This window comes from Falco cherrug, chromosome Z, assembly GCF_023634085.1.
Source record: "Falco cherrug isolate bFalChe1 chromosome Z, bFalChe1.pri, whole genome shotgun sequence".
Taxonomy (NCBI): Eukaryota; Metazoa; Chordata; class Aves; order Falconiformes; family Falconidae; genus Falco; species Falco cherrug.
The window spans coordinates 54,249,781-54,261,123 of record NC_073720.1 but is presented as its reverse complement, the minus strand read 5'-3'; the positions used below and the strand labels follow the sequence as shown (position 1 = coordinate 54,261,123).

The following is an 11,343-nucleotide window of genomic DNA, read 5'->3' as shown; positions in this document are numbered from 1 at the left end:
AGAGTAGTTCCCAGTCACTACAGAGATTTTACCCTAATTGTCCATTCCCTGTATTCCACCTTCCAGTCCCTTCTGTATTTGAAAAGTAGATTGAAAACTGAATTTATGCATTCTTCATCCCTAAAGAAAAGTGGTATTGACAATTTTTTTCAGTGTACAAAGCTGATGATTTCTTCAGACCCAAATTCTTCAGAATTTCAGTCAATTCATAGAACAGATGTGATAATTCTAATGCATTTTTGTAAGTCCAGATATTGCTTTTAGGTATGTTTACTTTTTGCTGTCACACAAGCTGAACAGTAATCTTATCTGCTTCTTTCTTTCTTTCTAAGAGCAGAATTGCCTTAGTTTTCAAAAAAATTAATGTATTACCTAAATGTAAAAACAATTTTACGGTCATGTAGTTCAGGATATTTTTAGACACTTCACAGAGTGATGGAGCTATAAATGTTTGTTGTTTATGGTAGCTGAAGAAAACTACAGAAGAATTAAATGAAGCTCTAGCAACAAAAGAAGAAATTGCCCAGAGATGTCATGAATTAGATATGCAGGTAGGTTTGCTATATTGTTTGTATTAATTTTGAAGTGGAAAAGAGAGATGTTAATTTTTAGGTGGCTGAAAACAAAAAGTATAGTGTGATGATGTGATTTTTGAAAGGGAGATGAAAATCGCACAGTAATTGTTTTGCTTTACTTGTGCTAACGGAGTGAATTTCGTTGTTTTCTTGTCTTGATGCAGTGTTGCCAGTATTAAGATTATTTGTACTAACAAAAATTCTTTTCATGCAGGTAAGAAGGGGTTGAGCTGTGTGGTTAAACTCTTCCATTAGACAAATCTTGGAGGTTATGCTACTGTAACAGTTTCCGTTAAGGGTTAAATCCCGATCTGAAGTTACTGTAGTGTGTCAGCGGTGTATGGATTTAGACTAAGCCTTACTGTAAATCAAGCATGCCTTATCTGGAAGGCATAAGGAGTGTCAAGTGGGAGCCCCAGAAGGCATTGCCATTGCAACCCTGCTTAGGAGTATAATTCAGGCTTTTGCCAAGCAGTTCACTAACTGTTAGAATGAATAAAGGTGACTTGTGTGTCGTGGTTTTGGTGTATGTGATGACTCAAGCTCTTATTGAAGCATTTCCTTCTGAGATGTTCACATTCCATCTCTTCCCATCCTGCTCCTGCATGTTAATTCTATACTATTTAATAGTTATGTGAACCTGTGCTTCATCTGTTGTTTGAGTTGCAGCACTTTGGGTTCTTTTCACTACTGCGTGTTTTCACAGCGTTGGGGAAACAGTAGTCTTTGGGGCTGCGTTCCTGTTTCAGAGGCACTGGATTAAAAAAAAAACAAACAAAAAACATCTGGGAAGGGCACAGCCGTCCCTTCAGTGTGATTGATAGGCATTGTTTCTTTTGGAAATAAGTTTTAAAAGCTTTACTATGGAGGCCCAGTTCTATTTGGTTGTTGGGAAAGTATGCAGACTTCATTACAATGAAATCATCTTCTGTGATAACTAAGACTTCTTTAGATGCTTGTGCGAAATACAGTTAAGAATAGTTACGTTTTCTGTGTGGTAAATCTGCCCCTAATGTTGCAGTGGGTTAGTTACTTCACATAGCAATTGAATACCTATTCATGTTACAGTATATTCTTGTGAAATGTGATTATTGAAGCCTGTGTTTCCATTTGCAGGTTGTGCTGATACTTTATTATGCACGAGAAAAAAAATACTCTCTAGTTGGATAGCTCAGTTACTGCAGTGTAATGCTTTTACTACCACAGGTTGCAGCCCTCCAGGAGGAGAAGAGCAGCTTGCTCGCCGAGAACCAGATTTTGATGGAACGTTTAAACCAATCTGATGCTATTGAAGATCCCAACAGCCCTGCAGGTCGTAGACACTTGCATCTGCAGACACAACTAGAACAACTCCAAGAGGAAACATTCAGGTAGAAAAGCAATGCTTGATTAAATTGTTTGTAGCTTGCAACAAGCTTGACTTACATACTTCCAGTTCTGCTGGCAATTAAGAATTAGTATAATGGGTGGTAAAACCACAGTAGTAAAGTTTTTACAGTGATATACACGTTATGATTTACCTCTTTACATGCTCCAGCATAAAAAAATTACATTATTTCATAATGCTGAAATGTTGTATACATGTCACTCTCTACTCTCTGGAGTTATTTTGAATTGTTTGCGTGCAATCACTTCACCCATGTTTTTCAAAATCAGTGAGAATGAAAAGTAGCATATTTTCCTTTATGTGAATTATTCTGACTGTATTCTTAAGGTGTAGGAATTCCTAGCTGAAAGTTTGCTATGGGCAGTACTACAGGTGGTATTATTATACAGCAAAGTGTGTCCTCCAGAGTTTGAAAACAAATTATTTCATATCTGAAAGATGGAGATTATCAGCAGGTGAGCTCCACTCTTCATTTGCATTTCATTGATGTGGAAATCCAGTTCCTCTTTAAATATCCTTCGTGGTCCTTTTGACTGTTGCTTTCAAGCTGTGTAAGCCTATTCTGCTGAAGAAAGCTGATTCACTTCACCATCATCTTTTCATTCTTGTTGCTGTACTTTCCATAGCCTTTGTGAATGAAACTGTGGTATTTCTTTACACTGCCATTTTTTTCCTATATTTCTGTCCTCTTCTGGTTGCCCTTTTCTAATTTTTATGTCAGCTGCCGTATAACTCTCCTTTTTTTGCCTGTTTTGCCATTTCCCACTTCCTCTTGCTAAGCCTTTTTCCTGCATGTTTAAACACAGTCTCCATTTAGTTTCTTGAAGAATGTTCAGCATTTCTCTTTTGCAGCAGCTAGTGTGTGATTTTCTTCTATGCATCTGCCATGTAAAGGAATAACATAGTGCTGTCTCCCTAATGTCCCCTTTTATCTCTGCTTCTTCATCTCCATGCTCTGGAATGTGTCCTACCTAAGTCTATTACCAATTGCTGTTTGAACAAGTTTCGTCCCCATATGCAATATCTTCACTGCCTGCTACTCTAGTTTCAGGTTCTGAAGGTCTTTTCACATGTGAGACTCATCTCCCAACCTCCTTTATCTCTTTCCCCTGCCTTCATAGCATGTGGTTTCTAAAGGCAATTTGTGTGTGTTCCTTGTCCAGCTCTACGTGAATAATCACGATGTATGTACAGCTTAACTGATGCCCAGTGTGGTGTAAGTTTTTCTGCCAGCCTTGCATCTTTATGTCCTTTGACAGTTCCAGACTATCATGATCCAAATCTTTTGTTGCGTACGATTTAGTTGACACACTGACTGTCTTTTGTCTCCATTCTTGTAGACTGTTTGTGGACTTCTTGAATTAATGGATTTAATACCTTGCCTTGCCTGTGTGCTCCCCCCTGCCCCAGCCCATACCTCTTTCTTCAGACCAAAATCACAATAGGACTTCAGGGTCCAGGTTGTGTCCTCTTCCATTCGTTCAAAATGCTTTGATAAAGCTTCTCTTATATTGTTCCTTTTGTTCACTGGCAGGTTAATGCAGCTTTGATTCTGTATTCTGTATGTGAGTAGTTCACTCCAGAAACTTTGGTCTGAGTTCTTTACATGATAACTAGATAACTAAATGTATGACTTGGTTCTTCAGAGGGTACTAGGCATGCACAGGTTCTTTATAAGTAAATAAATAAATAAAGTCACCTTGGTGAGAGCTCTACAGCATTTGGAACATCTTACAATCAAGTCAGTATTGTCAAAGGTGTATAGGAGTTGAACAGCTGAACAAAATCTTAGGATAAAGATGTGTGTTCAAACTCTGTATGCCTCAAGATTAAAAAGGGTAGAAATTTCTGCTTGAACTGTCAATGTGAAAAATTATTATGACACAAAACCACCAGGATTTGTCTTTCTGAGAACATACATCACCTTTGGATCTTCCAAATAGAAAGACTGATACCAAATCAGGGAGCATCAAAAAAGTCAATCTGCTTCTACATTTTTGGAAAAGCACATTGGGCTGCTGTTTCCTTCACTGCACCAGAAGGCTGTTTCATGCCTTTTTATAGAGGATGATGATGATGAGGAAAGGTAGCTGTGGCTAAAGCTGAGAATTATGTTCTGTTTTACTTAATTTCTATAGATTAGAAGCTGCCAAAGATGACTATCGAATACGCTGTGAAGAACTAGAGAAGGAAATTGCTGAATTGAGACAACAAACAGAAGAGCTTACTACATTAGCAGAGGAGGCTCAGTCTTTGAAGGATGAGATAGATGTACTCAGGTAAACTCCGTTCCATTAACCCATTTTTAACTAACTTTTAATCCATATAATTTGTGTACTTAGTCTTCATTAAGTTTTGCTTAACCAACTTTAATATTAAATATAAACACTTTGTCAATGCCAACGTTCTTTTGGATCCTCCAGTTAAATATACAGACCACCACACAATTCTGCTGAAGTAAATTAGTTATTATATACCTAATCAATAACTAGTAGTAAAATGTTCAGTCCTACATCATTTTATAGTCACAATAAATCACTCACTGGTCTCTTTGAGTATTCTCTACTCATCTTCATCATGACGTGGGCATCTGTTCTCATCAAGGGAACTACACTCTTTCCTTTCCTGGGTTTCCATTATTTGGACTGTGGGTCACACTTTTTGGTTCATCATACAATGCTAATGTGAACAACATCTGTTATAGATCTCCTTGCCACTGGATTTTAGCACCCAAAGTTGTGATGATTTGATGATGCTAGGCGTTTATTAAGTGGGATGGTCCCTTTTACTATGGTACATAATCCCTCTTTCATAGTGCCTTTTCTAATTCACCAGCAGCTTTTTACCAAAGCTGTCTTTACCTCCTCTGTGATTAATATAAGGAATGAGCCCATCAGGCTGCACAATTCCACAAACTATCTGTGTGGGCAGCATGGGTTCAAAAAGTAATTCCTTGCTTCACAGAGAGGCTCTGCACTTCATTGGGGATTAAGATTTGTCTTGACTCAGTGTCCCATAAATGAACCATCAATTTAATGGAGGATTCTCCAGACTTCATAGGAAATTGAGTCTGTAAATCAGTTGGTAAAATGAAACTGGGGGCAGTAATAGTAACAAGGGTGTGGGTGGTTGGGGGTGTGAGGGCTGTTGCTGTCCTGGCAGTGGACCAGGTGGACTGAAAAAACTGTAATGTTATAAACGAAGCCTGGTGTTTTGTGTTGTTTTTTGTTGGAGGTTTTTTTGTGTGTGTTTGTGGTTTTCTTAGAAGGAATCAGGCTCCAGAGCTGTTACGGTACTTCTGTGTCACCAAGTACATGCTGCCCAGGAGATAGATCTTTATGATTTTATTCCTGGGTATCATTAAAACAAATTGAAGGGCAGAAAATTTTATTCTTTACCCTTGTGAAATGCAGGACTGAGGATCGATTTAGAAATGAAAGGAAATGTGTGGGAGTGAAGGTGCTGAAACTTATTTTACGATTGGAAGCAGATAAGAAGGCTGTGTTAGGAAGAGTGATAGTGTCTAAAACTACCTCCATCAGCAGCTCTTTGAGTTGTGGGAGGGAAGCGGACAATTTAGAAGTGAAAACATTAGTAATAGGAGGATTGCTTTCTTGTTCTCCCATGATGTCTCAATGTCTTCTGCATTAAGGCAAAATACTGAGGAAGCTTCAGGACATACAGTTTTGTTAGTTTTCAGAGTACAAATTTGACACAAATCTGTCCCTCCAGGCATTCTTCTGATAAAGTGGCCAAGTTAGAAAGCCAGGTAGAGTCATACAAAAAGAAATTGGAAGACCTGGGTGATTTGCGACGGCAAGTGAAACTCTTAGAAGAGAAGAATACAATGTATATGCAAAATACTGTGAGCCTGGAAGAAGAACTAAGGAAGGCCAATGCAGCACGCAGTCAGCTGGAAACATACAAGAGACAGGTGAGAACAAACATCATCAATGGAACAGTTCTCTGTATTGATCCACATTTTCTCTTCATAACATGGCTACATAACACCTCAAGTAAAAAAGGTATGAACAAAGAGTTCCTTGTGTTTAGGAGACTTCCATGTTTTGTAGGTAATACCTTTGTTCTCTTTTCCTGCAATTCTTATCATTGTTTCAAGTTCACAGTAGTTTGCCAATAAGCAAAAAACAAAGAAGTATTTCTTACTTCTAAAAAATCAACATGTTAAGTTTATTTCCTCAAATTATTCCTAATTTATGTTTAGTAGGGGGGCTTGAATTAAAGCCTCTTCTTTCAGAAAAAGCATCCACTTTTCACTTAGAAATTTCCAGCAGTGACAAATGCACCACAGCTGAGGTAAGTTATTCTTGTAGTTAAGTATCCTCTTCCTTTTTTGTAAGGTTCTAGTTTGTCTGGTAAGTCTGGATTATTTGTCCAGTTATGAAGAGGGAAGGATGCACACCATGCCTATTGTGTATATGTACCCAGCTGAAGTAAGAGGCATCTGTTTATCCTCCTGCTTATAAAAGTTCTGTATGAACCTGTTTCTGTAATGGTGGAAGATGTGCTTAATCGTCTCTCTGCTTCTGTACTATACTGACATGACATCATTCTGGAATGCTTGTAACGGGGCGAGACAGTGTGGTTTGTTAAAGTGGTAGTCCCTGCCCTGTATTTTTGCCTGCTCGTAAGCTGAAGTGGTCATGGCCCAAGGGTCCCTATGTGTCAACTTACAGCAAAACGAAAATACAGAAACAACCACTAACAACATTGCAAGCCTGAGAGCCATGGGTGTCCCTGAGACCTCATAGCTCTTTCCCTGCACCTGACCATCTTTGTTATTAAGAACTAGCTTCAGTCTCTGTGGGATAATTGTAAATATGGTCTAAGTGATTCCACCAGAAAAAAAGAACTTTTCTTGTACAAGTTCTGCAATAAGACAATCAAAAGGAAAAGTGAATGTAGAAAGCAATGGCCTTGCACATGAGTAGTATCATGCTTACTGGCAACAAATATTTCACTCCATTGAACAGCTAAGTATGTGTTACAGTTGTGTAACCTTGACATCTGCATCTGGTTATTCTTATTTCACCAGCGGTAAGGATTTTGGAAGGGTCAGTCCCATCATTTGTGCTGCAAAAGTACTCCTCCTTTTCTTCATTGTTCCCTGTGTTTTATGGGTAGGATTTCCTGTCTGAGGAGCTGTCAATCTATACAAAACTGTTCTGCTGGCCGAGACTGGAATAAATGTCAGGTGTCTCATGACAGATGAGTTTTCTTCACCTAACCACAGGGCCTCAAAATGAATATGCAGTGTCAATGTATGTAAGGCTGGGCTTCTTTTGAGACATGCCTGTGAATTATGAGCTGTCACAAAATTAATTTCTGGGAATCCTAAATTGTGCTGTAAGAATTAAGCCAGGTATTAGGATTCTGATGCTGTGTCACTGCTGGGCACTAGTGTGCTCCTGTAGTAGAATGTGTCTTATCTGGTGTGTGAAGGATCCAACCCCACTCATGATGATGCTGTCAGAGGAGTTATTTCTTTCTTTGACTTAGAAGCTCTGTGCTGTGCAGATGAAAGTGCTTGATTCAAACTCCTATAATGATATGCAAGGAAATCACACCTTCACCCAACCCAGCAATTTTTGAGATGAGGTTAGTGGTGATGCATTGTGGTGGGACATATGGTAGCAATTATTTAAGAATTTTTGTTCACTTTTCTGAAAGGAAGCACAAGCATTCTCTAAGAAACTTTTTATTGCAGCATGAAGAATTGAAATATGAAGACTCCAGGATTTTTTTTTATTTTAATTCAGCCCCTTTGTTCATGTGCATTCTGCAATATTTTTTAACAGTATGTCATGCTTTTCTTTGCTGCAAGATTCCTGCTTTATTCATTCCACATGTCAGATAATGCTGAGTACTCTGCATCACCATGTTAGCTGTACCTTTCTGTACACTCCTAAGTCCTGATTCAAGACAATTTATTTCCTGCTGTGTTTTCTATATTATCGTTACCATAGCATGAGTGATTGCAAACATTAATGCATTTGTTTCCATATGAAGTGAAAAAAATATACTTGTTTTGCAAGTGGGGGCACAATTGCAGGTGAAGGCCTGCATTTTTTAATGCCTGCAGTTATTCTGATAGCCCCGGTGATGGATGTCACATCTGAGAAACTAAATATTTTCATACTTAATGTTTTGGTATGATTTTAATCTGATAATCTCAGAAATGGCAGGTCTGTGGGGTTTTTGCAGGCTGTAATTTAAGAACAAAACCAGTAAAGTCCTTCTCTGAGACCATGCAGATTTTTAGACTTGGTAGTTATTTGAAAATAAAAGGTAATTAGAACCACTAGGCAGTGTTAACGTAGGTATGGCTACTGCTTTGCTTCACAATTTAAATTACTTTCTCTGTAATCTAAAAGCCATGAAAAAGACTTCTTATGAATTACTTCATTAGAAGCTGTATGTCTTTAGCTGAGTCTTCATTTAGCTTTTGTGTTTGCAGATCAGTCTTTATTCAGCTTACTTGCTTCCGTGCTCTCTGTGTTATGAGCTTTACTAATGTTCTGGGAATAAGCCTTTGCTAGTAAAGGCTGAGAGTTTTGAAAAGGCAAGACCTCACTCATTTGCCTCCCTGTTCACTGATCATTTCTGCTCAGCTTTCAGATTTCTGTTCATTTAATTTTAAAAATTCTTTACTGATCTGTAGTTGAAAGTATACATATGACTTTGTTATCAATGTTTCCTTCTTAAGTAAAGAGAACTGTTTATGAGCCTGTGGCTGAATCTTTATATTAGTGTATTAAAAATTATTAGGAAAATCTCAAGTTAGGAAATGTTACCTAGCTTCATAAGCTGATGTTTGAATTCTGAGTGAGGCTTGTGAAACAGACTTAACAAAAGGTGTAGATAATTTGCTTTCTTCATTTTTTTTCTTTATCCTAGGCTTCTCTGAATGCAGGGGGATTTTTCTACTTTTCCTAAGTTCTTTGATCCATAGAACTATATAGCTTTTTTTCTGTAAACCATGCTTGGTTTCACAATTTTTGCTTCTTTTGCTTGTGCTGAGACCTAATATTTGAATGCTGTTGGTTTTGCTGAAACACAGAACAACTGATGAAAGCAGTTTTTAGTATGTCCTGTAGGTAACTATTTCACTTGTTTACAACATGACTGGTGGTGCATGGTAATTGGCTACTTTGTCTTGTGTATTTTGTTTTAATTCTAATATTTGCAGACAAATTATTGATTCTTGTTCTCACAGGCAGTTGAACTACAAAACAGGTTATCTGAAGAATCCAAGAAAGCTGATAAATTAGATTATGAATGCAAACGACTGAAAGAAAAAGTAGACAGCCTCCAAAAAGAAAAAGATGTAAGTGCCAAGGTGTTATTTATTGGTAGTAGTGGTAGCAACTTTGTGTCCTTTATAATACAGAGATATGTTAATCATAGTTAGCTATTTACAGCAAGCTTTTTAAATTAGGAGGTCTTTTTTTTCACTTACAATTTTCTGATGTTTTTGTACAAGATTCTTTTTAAACCTGAAAACTGAAACATACATAACCCATTTTTAAGAGGAAAAGCTTTAATATTTGGGATCTGAGGTTGTTTCCTAACCATTTACCATGAGAAGGTTAATAAACACCTAAGGTAATTGTAATGTATTCTGAAAAACTATTTAAAGTAGGATTTCTGCAGTATCATCCTAGAACTAAGCTCCTGTTGCATTTTTTTTCTAAAGCATTCTTTGAGGTACCAGCAACATGCTTCTCTTTGTGGAGTCATGACTACTGCAGCTAGAGGCTTAGGGGTCGTGTTGAGGGACAAGTCCTTTGTGTCAATCTCACCTTTTATGACAGGTCCTTGTGATCTATCTTGTATTGCCAACATGGAATACATCAGTCTATTCCCTTCCTCTCTGTCATTTGCTGCTAGTGATTCTGCAATTAATTGCTTTGTCCTCTCTTGCCGAGACCAATCCTTCAGACTTCTCTTGCACACTATTGTTTCCCGTCAGTTTATTTCAGCTTGTTTCTTAGGAATGTATATGCAGGTGCCTCAAAGTACCTCAGACCAAGGCTGGCACTTTGAGTTAGCAATTTCTTAAGCTTGTTTCAAGTATAAGTCCATCTATCCATCAGAATCTTCTTTTCCCTCAATAGTCGTATTTCCTGTTCAGTTCTTTCCAAAATTTCCAGCCCCTGAACTGGCTTTGAACTGAAAGTTTTCAGTTATTTTCTGTTCGTAGGTCTCTGATTTCCATATTCTATTAAATTTTCAAACTATTCTGAACACTTGCCCTTTATCATGTCCATATGCCCCTCAGTTCAGATTGGAATGTCCATAGTAACTGTATTCATATTGTGCTTGACTTTTTTTTTTCTGCTCTTTATTTAAAGTTTCGTTTTCCAGTTTTGTTATGTTTAACAATGGTAAGATTGTGTCTGTGGCTTACCCATTGCTTGGTGGACCATTTCATCTTGCACAAAGGATCTGAATTGCAGGCCATTGCCATATACTTTTCTGTATTACCTCCTGGTAAATGGCATTTTAGGGGTGATGTTGTTTTTCAATGCATTCTTTTGAATAGATACGCACCTGTGAGAAGTAAATTACAGCTGAAGTCTCTCAACATTTGAATTAGTAGGTAACACCAGTAGAAAATAACTCTTTCAGTTGCTTATTGTCACATACCTGTCAGTAAGGTTGTCCATAGAGGTATCTTGTCAGTTATACTTTGGAAACAATTACTGAAATTGGTTTTGTCCTTGTCTTTATGTTCTGGCAAAGTGTGGTAGTGTGTTTGATATCTTCAGCTGTGTAGCTTGGCATTTTACCTCTGTGGTGTTTTGTACTTATACAAGTACTAAGATAATTTGATGAGTTGACTTCATCTGCAATGTTCAAATGAAGCCCTAGAGCATATTCTAGCATTTGATTAATCAACTTGGTATTTCTGACTGATGCTAGCAGACTGCAGAATCCTTGTTTTAAGTAGCTGAGTTTGAGTACTCCTCTGTATGTCTCTTCTGTAGTATTTATGGTAAAAAGTTTTTTCACCTGTGGGGTTTGTGAAATGGTTTTCAGTGCTAATAGATTGTATGCTTTATTCAGATTGTTCTGACAGTTGCATGAGTTCTTGTTGCAGGATTCAGAAATACAGTAGAAGCCTCTGTCACACCTCATCAAAATGTTCTTAGCCAAAGTGATTCCAGGTCCGAGATCCATTTGGTCTGACATATAAAATCTACCTGAATTAAACTGTTAATAAGATTAAATGCAAGGGAGCTGTTGGCTGACAACTCCATACTTGCGCAGAGCCAAGGTCTGTCCTGGACCTTTTAGTAAGACTGGACATGCCTGATTTTAGAGCAAGCTACAGCTTGGATCTTTACATAGTTGCCA

General features: G+C 37.7%; 1 protein-coding gene across 4 annotated transcripts in view; it reads left to right on the top strand.

Annotated features, from left to right (window-relative positions):
* Window positions 1–11,343, top strand: part of LOC102045936 (hook microtubule tethering protein 3) — a 94,189-nt gene that overhangs the window by 49,915 nt on the left and 32,931 nt on the right. For all 4 annotated transcript variants that reach the window (XM_055698861.1, XM_055698859.1, XM_055698860.1 and 1 more), the window contains exons 8-12: window positions 468–551; window positions 1,782–1,945; window positions 4,101–4,241; window positions 5,695–5,896; window positions 9,200–9,310. In XM_055698861.1, the coding sequence (XP_055554836.1) occupies window positions 468–551; window positions 1,782–1,945; window positions 4,101–4,241; window positions 5,695–5,896; window positions 9,200–9,310 (702 nt within the window). The remainder of the gene's footprint in view (window positions 1–467; window positions 552–1,781; window positions 1,946–4,100; window positions 4,242–5,694; window positions 5,897–9,199; window positions 9,311–11,343) is intronic.